This window comes from Synchiropus splendidus, chromosome 14 (genome assembly GCF_027744825.2).
Source record: "Synchiropus splendidus isolate RoL2022-P1 chromosome 14, RoL_Sspl_1.0, whole genome shotgun sequence".
NCBI lineage: Eukaryota > Metazoa > Chordata > Actinopteri > Syngnathiformes > Callionymidae > Synchiropus > Synchiropus splendidus.
The window spans coordinates 12,173,518-12,195,832 of NC_071347.1; the positions used below are offsets into that span (position 1 = coordinate 12,173,518).

At 46.0% G+C, this 22,315-nt stretch overlaps 3 protein-coding genes across 4 annotated transcripts; 1 reads left to right on the forward strand and 2 right to left on the reverse strand.

Moving 5' to 3' along the window:
* Window positions 1-121: 121 nt before the first annotated feature.
* On the reverse strand, window positions 122-12,190 carry nup205 (nucleoporin 205). The gene is made up of 42 exons (XM_053885028.1): window positions 12,099-12,190; window positions 11,031-11,173; window positions 10,728-10,899; window positions 10,476-10,620; window positions 10,229-10,388; window positions 9,936-10,164; window positions 9,674-9,838; window positions 9,402-9,577; window positions 8,998-9,114; window positions 8,652-8,789; window positions 8,375-8,525; window positions 8,059-8,264; window positions 7,780-7,962; window positions 7,520-7,570; window positions 6,398-6,607; window positions 6,072-6,309; window positions 5,786-5,975; window positions 5,599-5,719; window positions 5,219-5,300; window positions 4,982-5,146; window positions 4,788-4,912; window positions 4,615-4,729; window positions 4,395-4,544; window positions 4,257-4,328; window positions 3,982-4,139; window positions 3,834-3,914; window positions 3,375-3,566; window positions 3,108-3,309; window positions 2,928-3,026; window positions 2,714-2,862; window positions 2,438-2,629; window positions 2,257-2,378; window positions 2,050-2,182; window positions 1,852-1,978; window positions 1,714-1,787; window positions 1,511-1,639; window positions 1,323-1,449; window positions 1,084-1,256; window positions 890-1,019; window positions 685-813; window positions 517-596; window positions 122-454 (listed from the first exon to the last, which is right to left on the reverse strand). The coding sequence occupies exons 1-42, from the start codon at window positions 12,124-12,126 to the stop codon at window positions 302-304; spliced, it is 5,982 nt and encodes a 1,993-aa protein (XP_053741003.1). The 5' UTR covers window positions 12,127-12,190; the 3' UTR covers window positions 122-301.
* A 142-nt stretch (window positions 12,191-12,332) lies between these two features.
* On the forward strand, window positions 12,333-15,739 carry agk (acylglycerol kinase). Its single transcript, XM_053885045.1, has 14 exons — window positions 12,333-12,605; window positions 12,678-12,717; window positions 12,806-12,885; window positions 13,109-13,184; window positions 13,278-13,403; window positions 13,487-13,581; window positions 13,734-13,803; window positions 13,875-13,954; window positions 14,021-14,078; window positions 14,209-14,356; window positions 14,511-14,608; window positions 14,685-14,755; window positions 14,824-14,908; window positions 14,994-15,739. Exons 1-14 carry the CDS (start codon window positions 12,496-12,498, stop codon window positions 15,126-15,128), a joined length of 1,272 nt encoding a protein of 423 aa, XP_053741020.1. The 5' UTR covers window positions 12,333-12,495; the 3' UTR covers window positions 15,129-15,739.
* dennd11 (DENN domain containing 11) lies at window positions 15,498-22,182 on the reverse strand. Of its 2 annotated transcripts, XM_053885044.1 has the most exons (10): window positions 21,590-22,182; window positions 19,951-20,050; window positions 19,713-19,871; window positions 19,271-19,290; window positions 19,137-19,210; window positions 18,930-19,068; window positions 18,734-18,865; window positions 18,511-18,661; window positions 17,348-17,416; window positions 15,498-17,280 (listed from the first exon to the last, which is right to left on the reverse strand). In XM_053885044.1, exons 1-10 carry the CDS (start codon window positions 21,990-21,992, stop codon window positions 17,085-17,087), a joined length of 1,443 nt encoding a protein of 480 aa, XP_053741019.1. In that variant the 5' UTR covers window positions 21,993-22,182; the 3' UTR covers window positions 15,498-17,084. The 2 variants fall into 2 exon arrangements, with proteins under 2 accessions (XP_053741019.1, XP_053741018.1); XM_053885043.1 differs by having other exon boundaries at window positions 19,137-19,290.
* Window positions 22,183-22,315: the final 133 nt, after the last annotated feature.

A 22,315-nucleotide genomic window follows, 5' to 3' on the forward strand; every position in this document is an offset into this window, starting at 1 on the left:
ATTTGTAGCAAAAAGAAAGTCACTCTATGACAAAAGAACACACAGAACAGATGAATTACTTCAAGACAACCAAGACACTGAGATGTTTGAGGGAAATCTAGTGAAAAGAGGGAAGTCACTGTTCCACTTCTTGAAATCTGTTTATTTGTGTAGTAGTTGAAAATATTCCACTTAAAAAACATTTATTTGCACATAGAAAAGAAGCCGGTTAGTTTCTAGAAAAGTGTGTTGCGGAGGAGACTTGGTTTGACCACAGAGAAGTCTTTCATCCAAGTGACTTGTTTGCCGGTGGCTGTCCGGCTCAGGTCTTGGGCTGTCGGAGCAGGCCGCGGATCCGGCGCACCAGAGCCTGGATGAAGGTGAAGCGGGAGCGGACTTGACAGTAGAGCCCCTCCACCTCCAGCAGCTTCCTCTGCAGGGCCTCGCTGAAGCCGGCCGCCATGTCGCTGTTCAGCTGGACACACGCGTGCGGTCAGACGAGCATCGCTCACACCTCAGCTCGAAAGCTTTCCTTACCAGCTCCAGGTCCTGCTGACACACTCGGGGCAGGCCGAGTCCACGGGCTCCACCCGCTGGATGTAGACCGCTGAAGGACTCTGGAGGGTTAAATTCAAGTGAGTGTCAAACTCAAGGCCCGGGGGCCAAACCTGGTTGGTGTCACCACTGAAGTGGTGCATAACTCACCCTCTCCCAGTCGGGATCTCAACAGACTGGTATGAGGCATCAGTGAGTCTTTGGGGTCAGTGGGGGTGCAGTGCAGCAGGTAGTACTCCAGGTGGCGCCACAGGACAAACAAACAGGTCTCGATGGTGTCTGAGCCGCAGCAGGTCAAGGAGGAACAGTTAAACTGTAGGAGCTGAGACGCCTGCTACGTGGAGTGGAAGGATACATGAGCACAGCGAAAGAACTTTGGCCCGGTTGTTGATGAGCTGGACCAGTCGCCTCTTGGCCAGCAGGCTCCTTTGGACCGAGGAGATCTTCTCCACACCTCCGGGCCCGGACACCAGACCCTGGCACAACTGAAGACACAATGGCAGATTAGCAGCGTGTTGGGACAGGAGCAGGTCACATGACCACAGGCACCTCTTTCAGCTCCTCAGGCGGCAGCTGCTCTAGACTCTGCAGCTTGCTCAGACTCTGTCGGTGGCTCTGGTGGAAGCGGAAGAAGTCGGCCGTGCTGTTCTTCAGCAGGTACAGGACCAGACCCAGACTCGGGGCCCGGGAGGCGGCCATCAGCGGCAGAGTGGCCGACAGATCTAAAGCAATGTTCCGGGGTGTGAGGGTTCGTGGGATCAGCGACAAGCCAGAGTGAAAAGACCCACCTGCACGGCCTCCGTCTCTGGCAACTGGCTCGGTGCCGGACGGGCTGAAGAGACAGACGCTGAACTGGGCCTGAGCCGAGCTCTGCAGCAGCAGCGTCTGGCAGTATTCCATGATGTTGGCGCACACCTGTGGAGACAAGTTTCAGTCAGCGGCCGGTCAAGAGGAAGGAGCGGCCTGAGCGTCGGACCTGCTGCATGGCCACCTCGATCTCCTCGCGCCGCTCGGCAGACTCCCCTGGAGCAGACACCTCCACCTGCTTCAGCAGGCGGTCGCGCTCGCTGCCCGCCAGGCGGCCCAGCAGCGACAGACACAGACGCTGGACGACAAGATCCATGGGTTAGTACAGAGACGGACCTGGGACACAGTCACCCATGGTTTGGACCTTCCAACCTGAAATCTGTTGATGTGACCTTGAAACTCCATGAGCACCGCTGCGTTGACGTCCCCGCCGGCCTCCAGAGTACCTGCCACACCACAGCACACCAGTCAGTCCTGCTGCTGGCCTCAGCCAACATGAGCCGTCTGTACCTGGCAGCGCCGTCTTGCTGATGATGGCTGTCAGCAGGGAGAGCTCCTGCAGCGCCGCCCTGCTGAGCTCCTGGCAGCGCAGCAGCGACTGAACAGTGTCAGCGTGGACCATGAGCCACTGGAGCACCTGCACATACACGGAGCACCGCTCTCAGCTCACACCCCAGTTAATACAGTCACAGCCTCAACGCTGCTCACCTGCGCTGCCCCCTGCTGGTGATTCATCGTCGTGGAGGTCAGGATCACCTGGAAGAGCCTGAGTGCTGGGAGGAGGACCTTCCGGTAGCGGTCCATTGGGCTGGGGATGAACCCTGACGGGTCGCGCATGACCCTTCAGGTTACCGGAGGAGAGGGGTCAAAGTTCAATCCCAACTAAGGCCCGGTAAATGAGCGTGGCTTTCGCACCTGTGCGCATCACTGTCAGGCACCATGTCAAACACCTGACACTCGATCAGCTGGGCCACCAGTCCGCAGCGTAGCAGCTCCACGGCCCCCTGGCCCGTCTTGGCCACCCGCGTCAGCAGAGCCTGGAGACAAGAGGACGGTCAGCCAACGCCCCGCCCACTTCTGGAAGGTCCAGCTTCACCATCTTGCTCTCGTAGATGTAGAGCGGCTTGAGCAGAGGCGGCTGGGGAGCGAGCAGGCTCTGCAGGGCCACGTCGTCTTGCCGCAGACTCTCCACCAGGGAGCGCAGGTAGCCACTGTTGCAGATGTAGACCAGCCACTGGTTCTGACGGTCGATGGACAGCACTCGGTCCAGGACGGCCAGCGCCAGCATCTGGGTCACACAGAGAGAGAAGTCAGGCCGTACTGCCGTCTGCCGCCAGCGGAGCTGAGGTCAGGCGTCGGCGTTTCCCCTCACTCGGCTGATCTCGTGTCCATCACAGGCGTCTCTGCAGACCACCTCCATCAGGGATTTGCCATAGCTCTCGATGATGGTGAGGTTCTCCCTCTGCAGTTTGGAGAACCCGTCTTCGGGGGCGGTGAGTCGCTCCCACATGGCCTTCCCAGCTAGACAGACAAGAACATGAGGTCTGAACAGACGTTTCTCTCTGCTGTGAGAACGGAGGTCGTACCGGCCTGCAGGGTGTCAGGCTCCTCAGGCTTCTGGGCCATCTGGAGGTAATACAACAGGGAGCCGTACAGGTGAGCGCGCAGACGCTGGTATCCACCTCCTGCAAAGAGAAGTCCTTATTCCTCAACACCAAACTCCTATCCTCCAGTCAAATCACTCGATTGGCTGAGGGGCATTTTACCAGTGCAGAGCAGGAAGTCCAGGAGCTTGCGGAGGATGAGGTGCAGAGCAGAGTTGGCGATCGACGCGAACCCAGTGGCGGCTTCCAGCCCCGCCCCCTGCTGCTGCTCTGACAGCACTGACTGGCTCAAGTGAGCCGTCAGCGTGAAGACGGCGCCCGCCACGATGGGCATCAGCTCCCCGGCGGCGCCCTCAGACAGCACCTGGGTCACAGAACAAGGGGCGTCCAGGTAAGTTATCAAGGCGACCCTGAAGGTGGCGAGCGGACCTTGTCGTGCAGGTCGAGCAGCAGGTCTCTGATGATCAGCTGTCTGTCCTCCATGGGGATGAGGTCGGAGGGGCAGGCGGTGAGCAGCGTCTCCACCAGGCTCCTCCATGACTGCAGTGCGTGCCTCTTGGCGCTGAGGCTGCGGCGGATGCGGTTCCGCTCCACCACCTGCTGCAGGATGGAGTTCACCTCCTGAGGAACAGGGAAAAAAAGAACCACTGACAGGGAGACCACCATGCTGCTCAGTCCCACCCAGACCATCTAAAATCACCAGGACATTGCTCAACAGTCAAAAACAAAGCCTTAATAATATGAGTCCTGGAGTGAAGGTGTTTTTCTAAATGTGTAGGATAGTTTAGAATGACCATCACAGTTTGTTTATCACTTCAAGTTCTTACTATGTTGTAAAATTGAAAACGAAAAATTGAAAATAAAGAAAAGAAAGATTCTGTCACCCACATCCATCAGCAAGGGTCTCTGTCCAATGGCAGCCATTCCCTGTAGTGCGTTCACCTCTGCAACCAAGACTCGGTGGAGAAGCTGCCAAACAAAAACAGTAGTTTCAGCACTCCAGTTTGACTGAAGAGAAAACATCACGTTGACTCACTTTGACATTACAAACAGTGTGTCCGTGTTCGTTGACATGCTCGCAGTTGGAGATCACTTGTTCGATCTGAGTGCGTTCAAAGAAGTCCAGCTGCAAGAGCTCAGGCATGTCCTGGCTGAAGTCGATGGCATCCAGCACGCTCAGCAACTTTCTGCGCACTGAGGGAAAAAAAAGACAACAAAAGATCAGGAAAAGCTCAACTGAAGCAGCTGCAAGCTGAAACAGTCCTGAGTTTTGATGCTATTTCTCCATCTCTCCAAAAAGAGGCAACAAACCTTTGGAAGCCGAGTCAAAATGGAGGAAACCGCTGACCGTTCTGCTCTCGTCCTCGAGGCCTGATTCCCCATCTGTGAGACAAATCGATGAGGAGGATGACGTTTCCACCCACGTGGAGCAGCAGCGCAGCTACACACCTGAGTGCTGAGCGTGAGGCTGATCGTCGAGCAGCAGGCTGACCAGTCGCTGAGCGTGAGAACGTTGGCGGTTGAGTGACGTCACTCTCAACTCGATGGCAGCTGTTTTCATGAGCCAGGACATTTGGGACAGAGCAGCAATGTGGTTGCCTGAGCGGGACAGCGTGGACCGTCAGAACCCAAAGACATGAACACAGCTGTGAAGTGAAGCTCTGCTCACCAGCCAGGTTAAAGGGCAAATGCTGCAGGTGAGAGAAGAGGAAGTCCTGGCTGGTCCTTAAATATCGCATCGTGGGTCCAGATGTCTCAGTGCAGGCGCACAGCTGGTAGATCACCTGCAAAACCAAAACTAAGTCAGCACAGTGTGTGGTTTCATCCAGAGATGACTCAGACCTGATAGCAGAGCTCAGCCAGGTGTGGCGCGTGTCGTATCAAGGACGGTCCTGATCTCTTCTCGGTTCCTCTCTGCAGCAGATTCAGGATGGCGTGGAGACAGCTTCGAGGACATCCTAAAACACCTGTCAAAATGAACAGGTTTAACTCAGGCCCCAACAAACAAAACCAAATGCTAAAGCTGCTGGTCTAACCTGGATCTTGCAGGGTTGTTGAAGACACAGGTTTCTTGACCTCGTAACCCAAAAGGTAAAGGGCCAGATTGGGACTCTTCAACTCCAGTGAGTTAATGAGGAGGTTTAAAATATGGATCTGGGTTTCATGTCGGATTCTCGCCTCCTTGTTCGGCAGCTCCGCCCCTTTGAGTTAACATTGTCAGCACACGTGGGAACAGATGAAAACCTAACAGTCGACGGAGATGGGTCACTCACCATCTTCAGCATCCGATCCTTCCTCAGCCTCTTCTGAGTCCAAACACTCTACAAATCCAGCCATCAGTTTTTCACTTATAGTCTAAAAGGAAAAAAAAATCTAATTATATACATAAAAGTTCAATCCTAAGTCATTTGGAGGAACTTTATTTAATTGTTTCAACCACCAGCAGTACAACTGTTATTCTACAGTACTGGTCAGTACAAAGTCAAACGTGTGTTGGAGATTGCAAAATTGATCCACTATAGGGACCAATAAATTCAATTGTGAAATTTGGGGTCCTGAAAAACAGATGATGATTAAAAGGGCTCAACTAATTTAGTAAGACTATTGTTAAGTCAGTTTTAACCAAGTAAAACTGCCTCAGAACTGGAGATACCTGGTCATGAGTGAAATCTCCCACAAGGCGAGTTTGAAGATTGGGGTAGTTGGCAATTCGCCGCAGGATCTTGGAACTCTGGAATGCAGCGTCTGGATTTGAGCTGCTGTGGTACAGATACCTGTAATGACACGGAATAGTGTTAGACCACACTTCTGGGGAAGAGTTGACTAAACAAGGTGCTGACCTGGCAATATTTACGATGTGATCTGCCCGGCGGGTCTGAGGGCTGACTCCCTGCAGGAGCTGCTCTAATGGAGAGACCAGCAGTGAGGACTGGCTCTCTCTGAGAAGATCCATGTACACCACTTCCTTCTGCAGAGCCAGATCCAGAAGGCACAAGCAGTGTAGCACAGCGGACTCCAGGTTCTTCTTGCCTACAGCGGGACAGTAAAAGAGGGCACGGATGAAAACACTGTCACCAACAAGCCACCTCTATTTCACCCTGAGCTGCAGCATCTGTTCTCCCTCACCAGGGAACGCGGCGTACGTGTCCAGCTGGCGAACTCCCTCCTCCAGCAGGCTGAGGCAAAGGGCCAACATTGGGGAGTCATTTAGCAGATGGAACATGATATTGTGGCCTGGTGGCTTGTGGGCTGGAACCTGCTCGCCCTGCAGCTCAACCAACTCCTGGACGAAGTCTGACGGCTGGGGCTCGTAGTCGCGCAGAAGTTTGTGAAAAACCTCCAGAGTCACTTCAGCCACCTCCCACTGCCAGGGCACAGAAAAAAACATCATGTGAGCTTGAGCCACTGCTGGTCAAATACAGCTAAACATCAAAAGGCATAACTTAACAAACCTTCTCCGCTGGGCGCCGATAGGCTCGAGTTGGGAAGGCGAGGAAGACAGATTCTCTCAGGAAGTCCAGATAGGGCTGAAATCCTGGCACACGCAGCCCGGCGCCCAGATTAACAGGCAGGCTGCTCTCTACTAAAGTGCTGATGAGTTGGCAGAAGCTCCGGGTCAGAGGGTACTCCTCGCTGCTCGACTCGATCTCATTCAGCTCCACCTGAGGGCAGTAAAGGCAGTGGCATGACACTTTCTGCAGCACTTTGGTCCAACGTGTTCATCCACAAAGCAGCTAAAATGGTAAAATATAGCAAAGAATTATCACTACAAAGAATCTTAATGATCCAACAGGGAAATGAATTTATAAAGTCTATTAAGTTGGTTAATATTAGTATTTGTTAAAAGAATAAGAAATATGCTTACATATATCTGAATTATATTTCTTAAAAAAAGTGGTGTTGGCAACTGAGACTATGATGAAAACTAGTACATTTTGTTAGTCCTTGATAAAGTCACAGGGTTTCTGACAGAAGCTTTTGAAACTGTGGCGGAGCTTTCTCCTCCTCGTCCAGAAAAAAAAAAACAGCTTAGAATGTAGGCAATGAAGAAGCAAAAACAATAAAGGAAGGGAGAAAGATTGACATTTACTCAATTGACAATGAAAATGCTAGTTTTTAATCATGACTCTTCATGCGTCTGGCCAGAATGCGCAACTAGAATTTCCCAAGCAACTTCAGTTGTTGATGTTTCTTTCGGGATTTTTTATAAAACCATCACATTCATGTTGGCCTCTGTGATGCATTATGTGGTATCTGCTTGTGTCGATGTCCCCACATTTAAATACAGTTGCTCACATGAGATGTCATCCTTAAAAAGAGATCATTTTTCTGAAGGCGTGGCAGCTTTTATTTAAGTCGTGGCGATGTGCCACGACCGTTCACATGTAGCGAAAACCCTGATTCATGTCCATTGTTTTTTCATGATTATAATAATTTATTCATACAGAAAGTTTCATTTTGCAAGAAAGTTTCATTTTGCAACAAAAGCTGTTCAAAAAGACAAGCAACATTGAGGTGCAATTTGCCACCCTTCACAAAGGCAGTATCAGGAGAGAAGTGTTACCAACGCTCACCTCAATTCCTGCGGCCTGCCTCTGTCCGGGCACTCGCACTGTTTGAAGAATCTGAGAGAAAAAACAAAACAAAAAAGTGACTCTTCAAAGAAACATTCAACCAACAAATTATTATAGAATATCAAAATATAATCTCATTGATACACAAACGTGCTATCTTTATTCACAGTACAGTACACTCAAGTTTTGCCATTTGAGAGGAAAACACATCCTGAACATGGTGTGACTTTTCACACTCAAGAGTAAAAAGCAAGACAAACCTGGGTGTATTCTAGCGATTGCCATAGTGACGCAGCAATCTCGGGTGACTTTCCAAAGGCTGCCAAGCAGTGAAGAAGCTCCGCCTTCAGTATCGGTGGAACGCTGCACTGCAGCAGGCCCAACATCACCACGACAGGGGTCCATTGAGGATGTTCACATAAAGCCAGTCGAGCATTTTCACTCTGAAAACAGAGTGACAAAACCAAATTACAAACAGACACAGCATGACAAGAGTTGCTTGTAAGCTAAAACAAAGCCAATCAGCTTTAGCAACCTACCCAGGTAATGATGGTGCTGAGAAGTTGAAAGAATGAAGTGAGGCCATCTAGTTCTCGCTGTGTGATGCCCCGCGTCGGAGGGTGCCGGTAGTGAGCAGCATCTGGATTCGGAAGGTCCCGTCGTAAGTTCTCGTGGTAGAGCATGAGGGAGTGGAAAAAATGTTCCCATGAAACTGGACTGCCAGACACTCCCTGGATGTTGTCACCTGAAATACATACAAACCATTTACTAATCTGACACAAAGAATTCAGTCTGATAAATCTTCAGATCATAACAATAACAACTTCTCAATCTTCACTTTAAAAATAGCCTTACTGTGTGTAGCTCCGTTGGTTTTCAGAAGGCTGAAGCAGTAGTGGGCGCACTGTGGACCATTGGCGAGGCCCTTCAGCATCCTTAGGTAGGATATGTAAAGGGTGGAAGGCAGAAGGTCTCCCATTTGACGCACAAATTTGGACAGGACAACCTTTCGAGGAAAACATAAAAAGATGGTTATGCACTGAAAGAAAACTCTTGCCATTGGAATTAAGAAAGGTTACATCAAGGAGGTCGTCCCAGTGCTACTCTGAAATAATAAATAGACACCTGTTACCTGTTTATGTGGAGGCCTCTGCAGTGACATTCCCAAATATGACCCTTGCAAGGATGTTTGCTGAAGTGACTCTGTGGGGCACCAGAATTCCAGACCAAGCTCCAGTCCAAATGGGTCTTTACTGTAAAACTCCCCTATCTGGGAAGAAAATACTATGTTTACTGTGATGTGATCTGGAAAATACATGTCCAAAGCAAACTGATGCACAGTACTTTCCAGCACACATAATACTACAAGTAATAATACTGGGTTTCTACACACCAAGTATCTTTTTTCATCAAAATTCCTATAACCAATCCATTTCAAATATTCAGCCTAAATACAAGCACCAACGATGAAGACGCACCAGGATCATGAGGTGGTCGAGGTCCTTGCGCAATGATGACGGCGGCTCGCCATCCATCTGTAAAGAGATGTGCACCAGACGTGCATCCTCGTCGGCCCGATTGCGAAGCTGCTTCACCTAAAGCACAGACAAAACCATATAAATGTGGAAAAAAAATAAACGAAGAGATAAAGGTGGATTCCTGATCATTTTTTCTTTTCATTTTTTATTCATTTTTCTTTGGCACGTTTTTTTCTGTTCACTCCGTCCTTGAATCTCTTTTGTATTGCTTTTTGCACTTTATAATATTATTTCTATTTTATTGTGATATGTTGGGTACAGAGCGTGTTACAAAAATAATTTCTTTTGGGATTAATAAAGTTTTCTGATTCTGATTTACAAACACTGAAACCCAATTAAAATACCTTCATTGGCATTAAAGCCAGGAAGTCAGTGATGATCGAATGAAGGCGACGGATATAAAACTCTTCTTGGGTGAAACTCTCACAGTCCAGAATGCCCTCCTTCATGAACAAGAAGACATCGCCGAGGAGGGCCTGGTCAGCCAGGACCTCGTCTGCCTCTGTGAACTCTACAAGTGCTGTGCAAAGTGTCAAAAAATAAACGCAGCTCAGGTTACAGTAATATTCAAAATGTATCAATAAATAATACCCCAGATGTTTCGGCGGAGACCAACCTGCGCCCTGTGGAAGCTGGGACAGAACCCTGAGGGACAGAGCCCAAGCCAGCCTACACACAGCCTGTAATCCAGGGAGTTTCCATGGTTGACCCTCCATTAAACGGCTGTGGACTGCAGACACATAATTCCTCTCTGTCAGGAGTGGCAGGACCTGAAGCAGATCTGCAAACCCCAAAAAAGAATTATTATTATTCAGAAATACTACACTATACTACAACTTGACAAATGTGAATTTTAAGCATTTAAAAAGTGCTCCAACCTTCTCTATCTTCCAGTCCCTGCTCAATGAAGCTGACGTCCAAGCAGTAGAGCAATGCCATGACCAGAGCCAAATTCACGCCGTCCAATGAGCCATCAGCCTGGGCTGTCACCTTCTCTAAGTGTCCAATGAGGGCCAGCGTATCATCTTTTGTCAAGGGCGATTGACAGGCCCATAAAAAAAGACTATCTGCAAGGGCTTGTCGACACTCGTTGATGAAGTCGGAAACCTGGAATGAGGGAAAAGTCAGCTGCAAGTTGAGGAATTTGAATCAAGAGAAAAAATGTACGCACATCCCGTCTGTGCTTCTCATTTCCCAGGCCACGCTCCTTCTGCAGTCTTTCAAATTCACGAGTGACACTGATCTCAGACACCAACGTTAGGATTCTTTTAGTCAAGCCATTGGCCATCAGTTCATCTGTGAAGTGTGTAGTCAAGGCCACCAACTCTTCACTGAGCAAAGACACAACACAAAGATTCGGTTTAGGCTGAATGACAATATACGTTTCAAAATACATCTGATGAAAAGAGGCAACTGACCTCAGGTCAAGTGTGAATGTCTTTCCCTGGCGTGACTGGATGAGTGTACGCAAAGAGTTGGCCACACAAGCTTTCCCATCCCAGTAGAGGAGCACCGCAACAAGTCCACGTGTCAGTCCTGGAAAATGTGACTGCTGCTGCTCACCTGGAAGGAAAACTCACAAATGTCACACAAGTCTACCTATTTGCTAAACACAGATTTACAAATCTAGAACCAGAATAATAATAGATGAATAAATGGTTTTAGCTTACCTGCTAGAAGAAGCTCAAGAGCAGCTAGTTCTCCAATGTCAAACAAGTCACTGATGATGAAAGCTTCAGACAGAAGCTGCTCAGGAAGGAGTCGAGATCCCTGCTGGCCCTGGACTGCAATGCCTTCAGTGCTGGCCTTGCGCACCTTCTCCCTCTGCTCTGCACTCTTTGGCTAAAATTATTAGAAACATATATTGTAGTTTACATGCAATTATGGTATAATAACAGATACATGTATTATAATAATTATAACAGCAAACTGCATGGATAAATTAAGTGTCTTGAATTTAAACAGGGTCTTACCGGGTTCTTAAAGAGTGACAGGAAAATCGTCTTGTGCTTCTTCAGCTGAAGGTCAAGAAGGTGGACGCTTTCTGGCTGCCTTTTCACCACAGCCCCATTCACTATCTCCCATAGCTCTTTCAGTGGCCCCCACAGACTGGCTCCTGGACAGTTAGTTATAGACAATTCAATCCCAGTACAGAACAGCAATGGCAAACGTATCGTGCCACCACAGCTCCCTTTCAGCCAACAGTCGCTGCTGAATGACAATGAAACTCCAGAATGGACAACAGTCTTCATGCTCTCCAAGTTCAGAACAATCCTCCAGAGTTTGCATCAAAATTTTTGACACTACACAGAACTGTTGCTGAACAGGGTGGTGGTCAACAACCCAGGAACTCTCAAGCATAGTAGAATGAAACAAAGATGGAATATAGATAGTCAACAAGTATAGGAAGCAGACAAAACCTCATCATTAACTATTTTGTGTGTCTTTTACAGTCTGCTTTTCACCCTACTGCTCTCATGGTAAAACACAAGATGTAGTAAGTAGTAGAATGGTCAACCGTCTACTACTTGTTGTGTTAACACAAAACCATCTGGACGCTACGCCTCCTCTGATTTTAGCTGTGACGTATTTGTTTCGTTTTCTGTTTAATCGAGTACAACTCATAAGAAACAGAACCACGATAAAAACAATTCTAGGCATGTGAAAAAAAAAATATGTGGATGCGGTTTAACGTCACTGACGCAGTCGTTTACTTGCTAAAACAAACGTTATGGCCTTTCCGTTTCAAAACAAATGTCCAAGGACTATAACGACATAGCCGTAATGCACACTTTTTGAAGGTAAGGAAAAACGTGTTGTTGTTAGCATCACCGGCACTGGCCGTCAGTTGACATACATGCTATGCTACGTTAGCATAGCTGTAGGGACTCTGAACTCCAGGACCATGCGGTTTAATGCTCGAGACAGCACCACATGTCCCGCGTCTAAATAACCACACACATATCCAAATGTTAGTTATAGTGTAGTTAGCACACCGGTGGGAGATCATTTATTTAAAAATGAATAAACCATGTTCATACCTGAATTTACCGCCATCTGCAGCGCCATATTTTAGACAGGCAGGGTCCGGACATCCCCTCGTGGGAAATGTAGTTCTCTGCTGCAACATACGACAACACTCAACGAATTTGTCGTATTTGTCCGCAAATCTTCAAAATTTGTCAAAGATATTATTTTAATTTTAAATTAGATTGTGTATGATTGTAACCAGGTTTGACAAGCCGATAAATATAAGATGCATTCCAAGCGGAACCATTGTTCTCGCACCCGACCTGTTTTAGCTGTGACACCAACATGCTTCCTCGCTCCAGATGACCGCTGCCCTTTAAGGCTTAACCAACATGGTTATTCCACATCATCATTGATGTGGTGGTGTTGTATACATTACACAAGTTTAGGTGCAGGTTAAGGCTAATTATGGCGCGGGTTGTTAAGTTTTTCCGGACCGTGCGGAATCACTGGAAGAAGTCCACGTTAGCCGTGTGTGTCCTGTCATATGGAGGCTACTGGTTGTATGGAAAACACTGGTGAGTGACAACACGCGTCGGTCGAACGCCAATATACAGTATATGTGTTTAACTCTAATTCATGTCATTTAGCGACAATCTTCTGCGGAGACAGGCGTGTCTGTTGGCCAGAGTAAGTAACCCAGGACTATTTATTTCCTGAGGAAGCGATCAGTTAATGGGGACACATTGGGTAATATGGTTGTTGTTGTTTTTTTCAGGAATTTGGGAGACAGGTGGCAGCGCCACAGGAACGCATGAGGAAAGCAACAGTGATTCTAAACCCTGCTGCCTGCAATGGGTAAGTTTATCCAATATGGAGACCCTTTGTCAGAATGCCTTTAATCTTCCCACAATACATGAAATAAACCTGATAGAAAACCCTTGATGGAGCCATTTCAGGCTGAAGTTTAGAATCTAGCAAAACAAACTGAAAATACTCTGAGTTTTAATGTCAACATCTGTGTCTCAATTTAAACTCATTGATGCATTCCTCATTTAACACTTCATGACCACTTTTACAGCAAAGCCAACAAACTCTTTGAAAAGAATGCAGCTCCTATTCTACATCTGGCTGGTATGGACGTCACTATCGTGAAGGTTTGTTTTCCTCCTCTCACTTGGGGATCAACTGATGCAGCCCGTGCTACATTTCTAATGGTCTTTTTTCTAATGCTTCTGCTTCAACTGCAGACAGATTATGAAGGCCAGGCAAAGAAACTGATTGAGTTGATGGAGCAAACAGACATGCTGATTGTTGCCGGGGGCGACGGAACCCTTCAGGAAGTGGTCACCGGTTTGCTGCGCAGGCCGGATCAAGTAGGTTTTCTTCTTGTAATTACCCTGGCTTTGTTTTCTATTATTGCAGTGTCGCATTTGAATCACTGTTCATTTGTCCACAGGAAACCTTCAGCCACGTGCCAATTGGATTTATTCCTCTGGGATCTCGTAACTCCCTGAGCACTAGTCTCCATTTCCTCAGTGACAACAAGGTCAAGTAAGTGAAGGTCGTGTGTTTACTGGAATTAAAATAACCCAGTGATGTTAAATTGAAGGTAAAATAGCTTCTGTTTTGGGGTCAAACCAAACAATTCTAAATGTTAATGTTAATGGAAAATTAGTCCTCATCCTTTTTTATTTTTTTTACAGAGACATAACATTAGCAACACTTTCCATCCTGAAAGGGGAAACTGTGCCACTTGATGTCCTGCAGATCAAAGTAAGATCCCAGTTAACAGCAAAACATTAAAGTGAATTCACCAATTTCTCTCATGTATTCTTCTTTTGCAGGGGGACAAAGAGCAGCCAGTATTTGCCTTGACAGGTCTGCGATGGGGGGCTTTTAGAGACGTCTCTGCTACAGTTAGCAAGTATGCCATCCTCACATTCTTGAGGTTTGATTTACAAGGCAACATTATATTAATTATTATCTCTAGGTTTTGGTATCTTGGACCACTGAAGATCAAGGCTGCTCATTGGTTGAGTACGCTACGTGTGAGTATTTGTTTCATACCCTTAAGGACACGCAGAACTGCATCTAGTAATAGTGATGTTTTGGATTATGCTTGGAATAACTCTCAGTAAAACTGAGGCTTCATAATATTGTTCTATGTTCTGTTCTTAGGAGTGGCCTTTGGTGCGGAGCGTCTCGGTGTCCTGCCTTCCTCCGACCCCGAGGCCCCCTGATTTGCCCCCTCAGAGCACTGTGAGGCCAAATCTGCTGCACCGCATCATACGGCGCTTGAATAATTACTGGAACCCACCGATTGAAGGTATTTTCTTTTTCATTATCACCAAGATACATTCTGTTAATATATGATGGTAAAATTTCAAAGATGTGTTGGAAGCTTTACAGATTTATTTTGATAGTCTGAACATTCTCTTATTATCAGTGTAAGCTTTCATGGAGTGTATCTTTGTCACCAGAGCCTCCAAAGGAGGAAGAGCCAGAGAAGTGGGAAGAGCAGGAGCTGTCCTCACTAGAGCTATACATCCAAACGCGCAACAAAAACCCAGTTGAGAGGGTCCGTAAAGGTTTGGATTTGACAGCTGCCCTCTGTTAAGGTGGTGATTGTCCTTCTTGGTTGTTTCCATCTGCAGCGTGAGAATGACTCCATGGTGATCTGTGCTGAGCCAGACAACTTGACTGTGAGCGAGTTCATTTTTCTGGGGTGAGTAGATGCAAAGATGACCACTAGAAGCTGGTTATAGTGCAAGTGAAAATATCATCTTTTTATAGGGAGAAAAAGGAGGAGGATCCCACTGTTTTCACTGAAAACTCCCAGACGTTAGAAGCGAGTGTTTGTCAGCTGCAGCTTCAGCAGGTAATATATATATATATATATATATATATATATATATATAGAAGAGGCAAAGTGCATCTATTAAAGTTGTGTTTTGCCACTGCAGGACGCTGGCGGTTTCTACAACATTGACAACGAGGAGTACGAAGCAATGCCTGTGGAGGTGAGATTGTTGCCACGGAAACTGCGTTTTTTCATCAGTGCAGAGCGGAGAGAGCAGCTGCTGTCGCAGATGCAGTGAACTGATGACGACAACGAAACTGAGACTCGCACATCCCTGGACTGAAGTCCATTTTTAAACTTCACACTTGCTTTTTTTCGGTGGCCCCACAGTGAACTCAGTCTTGCATAACATGTTTATATTATTTAATCATGAGGACCAAGGCATTGTTTTTATAAACAAATAACACATGTTGAGGCAAACTGTAACTTCATGTCTACTAAACTGCGTTTTGGTCAATAAAAATAATTTATGTGTTGGCTTATCAACAATCACAGTGAAATCACTGACTCTTTTGTCACTTAACTGCAGGTATTCGTTTAAAAAATAAACCAAAAAAAATTACAAAATACTTGTGAAGCAAATATAGAACAGCAAACATTTGCACTGAATCATTGATTTATTGTTGTTACTGGCAGTACAGTGAAGCAGACGGTTGCTCATGCTATTGAGTTCACGTGGACATTAGTTGTTTTACATTAGTAAAAGTGAGACTAAGATAACAGGTATTGATAAGCATGTTCGTATGTGTAATGTTTTTGCCATATTGGGACATTCAGTTGTGATACTATTCAGAAACCATTGAGCTGGTATGCACCTGTGAGCAACAAAGAAGGCATTTTATACAGAAACGTGTGTCGTCTTGTGTACACTCCCTCCCTCTCTTCACACCTGCAATGCAAACAGTATCAGAGGCAACAGGTCGAGTCAGCTGACAAGTCAGTGTCAACATTTATCAGTGACTGTAGGTCACCGGGAAGTGCTGAGGACAGCGACATGATCCGCCAGCCAACAGTAAAGATTCAGTCATATTTCTTAAAAAGTCACATATAAGGCTTCTTTTTTTTCAAACACAGTTAATGCAGTAAACATCTTCCAGGGATGAGATGCAGCACCTGCTCCATCAGTCATCTATAAATCAGTATTTCATCATCATAAACTCATTTCTTCAACATTAAAGATTGCACATTTGGATTTTAAGAAGGCCACTTCGCTGGGCTTGAGTGTTCCAACATGAAACAATTGATCTCCCCAGAATGGCAACAGGATGTTCCCGACACGATTGGTCCATCTCGAGAGCTGGAATCGCTAAATAAGATGCTAATAATAGACGACGCAAAAAAAAAAAAACAGATGAAGTGACAGTCTTTTGTCGATTAGGGTTGAGTCAGACATTTGGCTCAGCCACTAATATGACATCAGCAGATCTCAAATAGCACAGAGGGATCTTTGTTAACGCCGGGGAGAAGCAGATCACAGAACTGTTGTCACAAGGATGAAAGAAGGTAATGACTTTTGGAGAGTTGATCTGTGTAGCACAAACAATTTGATGGACAAAAATATATGGGGGAAAAAAAAAAGATGGTCGCTATGCGCATGAAGACGTGATCCAGTGGTGGACTTGGTGCAGCATCTGTGGCAGAATAGTGTTACAGATTCACATTCTCAAGTGAAAATACTTCAGCAGAAGAAGACTTATAGCAACCGCAATGACATCACACACAGACAGCAACTACACCGTTTTCACAGTGAAAGGAGCAACACATGATTACACTACTACACACTTTTACTTGTAAAAAAAACTGAGCAAAACAACAAAAAAAAGTCATTTCAGGGAAACACAAACATATTGCTTTCAAGCAAAAATACTTAAACCTTCAGTGATGAATTGTTTTGAAGCTATTGCAGTTTCAGTCATCTGAGAAGCGTAGTCGTGACTACACCAGCCAGAAACACGATGAAAAAGAAGGCGTTTTTTTACAGAAAGAATGTTATGAGTGACACAGGATGTGAAAGTCTTTGATAGTGCCGAGAGCCGCACAACAGCACTGATAACCGTTGCGTGATAACTGCATTCACCCTTCCTGTCCATCAACAGTCTCCATGGTTAGAATGGTGGGTGGCAGAGGAGGCCCTAGGGTGAAGAAGGCAGTGGTCTTCAGTGTCTGTGTGTGAGTCCAGTGACGTCCTAGAGATTTAGGAACAGCAGAGGTTGTCGATGACAAGAGTGACGTCATAACCGTACACGTCCAACAGGGCCATCAGGAAGGCCTGGTCTGCCATGGGGTCCAGCCCCATGGCTCTCACATGCTCAGCCGTCAGGGTGGGCTCAGCACTCACCGCCACCTCAGACAAGGTCTGGAAGATTCGGTTGTTGAGTTCCATGAAGAACCTGAAAGAGGATTAACATCGCTATAAACCACAAGGTCAATACAAAAAGACCTTGCAAGTGGACTTACAGAATGAACAGATCCTCCTCATTTGAAGTGCAGTTGGCATCAACCTCCTGAGAATACAGCAGCAATTGCCTGGAGGGGAAACACATTTTTCAGGAACAACCTCATCTTCATTATTTCACTGCTCAACTATATCTGGATAATCTGACATCATGCTGGGTTTATTCTCATTTTGAGAGCTGAACCTGACTGAGACTCTTGAATCTAAAACCGCTTTCAAAGGCCACATATGAGATCAACTTTGCATCCATAAATCTCATGTAAACTAGGGTCAATTATTTAATTACAGACAAGAATAAAAGTATTGAATAACAACTTTTTCAGTGCACCACATTATGCAACATGTAATACCAAAAACATCCATGATAAAGGGGGAATTTGAAGGTGAAAATTTTTGAGAACAGAAGCACAAAAAATGTTGCCCAGGGAATTTTAAGCAGCAGCAGCAGCAGCAGCAGCAGAGTTTGTTCATCACTGGAGCACTTCCGCCCTGATGTTTAAGCATAAGAGCATAGATCCAACTTAAATCTGATCATTCTGGTGTTGAATATAAGAGTCGCAGAAATCGATCATCCTTAATTCTACGTCCAAAACAGGTCGTCCAAGTCTCCCTATAGACGCCATACATTCTTCAGGGTAAACATATTTGTCAATCTCATATGTAAATTCCACTCATCTTCATAAAGACTCACACTTCAGCACCTTGTTTTTCCTTGGTCTTCCACCAAAAGCTATTTTTGACCTTCTAGTTTCATTTGTAGTGACACAGTTAAAACAAACATGACTTCAGCACTGCTCTTTCTTCACAATGCGGCTCACAGGTGATAACATCTTTCAGCTTTGCCTCCACTTCTCTTTCTCTTTACTCAGCTCTTCAACAACAAGCAATATACTAATGCAAACACGGTTTATCAAAGGACTTTCACCAAAGGAAATACTTACTAAAGGCATAGTACACTTTTGAAGAATGATTAATGTTGGTAATTGGGGAGTAGTTGCTTTTATCTTATTTACAGAATGTTCATTTGATTTTTCATCAAATATCACTCTTATTTCTTAGGCATTGTATTTAAATCTTGTACAGAACCAGGGCAGATCTAAAAACCAGCTATGTGCACGCTAAAAAGCACTATATACATGTTTATATATTGGCAACCACAGCCTACCTCTGTTCACTCAGCTTCCTGTATTTCTCCTTATCAGCGGCGTTCAGTCGCAGCAGCGGCTGCAACTGGCTGCGGTGCGTTTTCACATTCTGATTATTAACGTAGACGTCATACAGATCCTTCTTCTCCTCAAAGATCTTCTCAGTGGTGCCTTCAAAGACATCCAGACATGAATTTCACGCTTATATTTGCCACCACAATGTGAGCTGTTTGGGGAACTCACAGGCCACGTACGACATCTCTGTTTCCAGAGCAGTGATGTCGGCAATGTTGATGTAGAAGAAGGGTCGTAGTTCAGGAATAGTCCCGCCGATTCCAGGCAGAGAGACATTGGCTAGACAGCAACAGCAATATACTGGAGAGGAAGAAGGGTCGGATAAATACTGAGGACAGAGTAAGTCAGGGAAGAGGTGTTTTACCTCTGTAGCACACCACACCAACGGGGGGTGGAGAGAAGATGAGGATCCTCTTCCTGAGGAGCGCAAACTTCCACAGCACCATTATCTGCTCCCCGAAAAACTGGATGAACTGGGACATGCAGCCAGCCGGGTGGGTGATCTGAAACGAATCAAAGGCATGTTTGGCTAGCTCGCTTGCTAAAGACTGGACAAAGTGACCTTCCGAACCTTCATTTCCGGATGCATGCAGCGGTTGATATTGGTGACGCTCCAGGTGGGGCACGCGGTGACAGAACCATTTCCTGTCGGGGGAAGAACTGCCTTCTTATCTTCATAGAAGGCCTCCAGTGGAGAATACTGACCCGGACACTGCAGCTGATGTCTAATGGGAGCAGTCAGAGTGAACGGTGACTATGGTCTTGACTCAATAACAGGATTTAAAGCATGCAAATTAACATGTTTTAAGAAGGTTTCACTAACACGTTTAAGGTTTCAGCTGAGTTTGGGAGACCGCCGTCATCTCTGTCTAGATTTATTTAAAGGATTAAGTGGCTGGGAAGCAGCACTAACTAACAGCTTCAAATGAAGTCAACATCTTTTTGCGTTATACATGACAGACTCTCTGCTTCAAACTAGTTTCTCAGTGTTGTAAAAAGGCCTTTAAGACAAAGAAACTAAAACCATTGAGAGAGGAGAGTGGCTATTCCAAGACTGATGCTCGGGTAATGTTTTAAAGATGAAACACAGGTGGGCAAAACAGAGTGTTCAGTGTCGCAGCGTATTGAGTGTCACAGCGTGTCGCACCTGACTTGGTTCTCCAGGAAGTGCATGTAGCGGTAGAGTAGCGTGTAGGAGGGGGAGAGGATTCCCACCGACTTCATCCTCGCTCCTCGCTCCAACTCGCTCTCCACAGGCATGTTGGCAAAACACGCCAGACCAAAATAACAGCCTTTACGGAAATAACTGCAGGAGAGTAAAGCACATTTAAATAAGGAAAGAGGATTGTGTCTTATTGCGTTGTATTGTATTGTGTGGAACGTACATGAAGTCGCTGGTGATGCGATGGGAACCGCTCGCCATCGACTTGAACTCTACTCCATCTAGATTGACGTCATGAGGCAAGCACCATTCCACCATGTTTCCTGTCACACACACATACACACATGAAATTCACTTCAGGACAGATACAGTTACTGTCATTGCTTTCATTCTGACCACTTCCTCTTTCTCTGTGACTCTGCAGGCCCAAGAAAGTGAAGTAGGTGTAACTGACACTTGGAACCAATGTAACCTTGTATGAACATTTAAAACTGACAACAGAAATGGACTAGCAATTCATGATGTACTGCTACTGAGTATTAAACACAAAGTACATAAAGAGGATTTTCATTCATCCATTCAAGATATTAAAGAAAAATTACTCGCTAATTTCACTTTTCAGTTGGACAACAAGTAAACATCCATTCATTTGTTCTCCACCTTAATACTCTGAGAGATCACTGGGTGCTCTCCCAGGTACAAAGGGTCATAGGTCAATAATGCATTTTGATGGTTTTCATGCCCATAGTTCAATCAACTACTCCTGGGGTTTAAAACATAATTTCATATTTTATAACTTTTCTTCTCGGGCATGTAAAGACTCACTGCTCATCAACATTAGATAATCATACAAAAAGATTTAACCTGAGGTGGGGCCACGTTAATGTTTGGCCATTTCAAGTGAAATATTTTCTACATAATAAAAGTCCTATAATAAAAGTGATTTGAATAGCGTGTGAATAGCTATGTTTTCCATTTGGAAATCGTCAGCATGCTTTGTTTGAGCTTCACAAAAGAACTTCATTTGAACTACATTAGCACAGCACTGCTTATTTCTTAGCCCCTCTACCCCCCCTTTTTTCGTGAAACATGAATCATCAATAACAAGACCAGACTGAGTTACCCCGCAGTTCACAGCAGGACTGATGACACACAGTACTGGAGGTCCAAAGAAAAGCTAAATCTACTCACAAAATAATACTCAAACCATTTTGCTACTGAATCCTTTGGTCTGCATAGAACCTCTAGCTTTATTTTGAGAATCGGAATGTGAAGAGAACCAGGCAGACACGTGCCATCAAATGGCACCAATCTATTTTATCCCATGTAGGTGGCTAAAACTCTATTCCAATCTCCGACCTTAAAACGACTACTACATTTGGAAATTTTTATTTTGTCATTTTCAATGACATATTTGACCTTTTAAATACCCTGGTGGAGACAGGTTATAGTGAAGTTCAACTTGGTTTGAACATAAACCTTGAGTAGAAATACAAATAGCACAGCAAGCACTTATAAGCAACGTTGGACGACTATAAAACAAGTTATAAAAAAAGACATGGGACCTCTTTATGATTTCAGTATATGTAGCTCTTTCCGAAACTGTCCCTCAGACAGGTGTAAATGTGACCTTTACATTGTTAAAGTCCTGTCCATTTAAAGTCCTTCTAAGCCCTGATGCCATCATCTTTATTCTGTTGTAAAGGCTGTAAAGATATGGTGACTGGAGAGGCCCAAATAAACGGCTGAGCTCACTTTGAGGATGAGTACGAGGAAAAGCATCGATAATCAACTTGGATCATAAGTAAACAGGTGATGTCAAAATGCTCTATTGCGGCTCAGACACCGTTCATGACGCCTACCGGATCTTGTGTCAAACGTAACCACAAACACTGCCACGATCTGGTCCTTCTCCTCCCACTGATCCCTCACTCCGAGGCCGGGATACGGCAGCGCGCAGACGTTGTTGACAGGCTCCAGACGGTCCCGTATGTGGCCGATGGTCTGTGTCTGGCCCGGGCTTCCATTTCTGCCTCCTGCAGCAACGGGCGCGTCCCTGACAGCGGCGGCGGCGAGGGTGTTGTTGGGGCTGTTTCCACGCGGAAGAGCTGCATCCTCTGCGGGTAAACGCCCGGCTGAGAGAGTGGCTTTCCCCGCCGGAGCTGCGTCTTCCCGGGGAGGAGGCGCAGGAACCGCCCGGGTCGGATCGCTCGGTGGAATTTCCTCCCAGTCCAAAAGCGCAGCTTGGTCCGATTGCTCCACCATGGTGACACCACCGCGGATAAGGATCGAGTAAAAGGGGGGAATAGATAGACAACAATCCGATGTCCGATCGAGCGGGTTAAACGCGACGTGGGAACCGGATCATGGTGTCCTGCTGCTGCTGCTGCTGCTGGCCTGGTTGTTTTCTCTCAGTAAGCGTGTCACATCCACGGTCCTCCTCCTGCTTTACTGTTGTGATGACGACACCCACTTCCGCCCACGTGTCTTTTTTACCACTCCACACACAGTGACCTAATTCTGACGAGAACGAGAACATAAATCATAATCAACAAAAATACATGAATTATGAGCGGAAAGGCCAGATT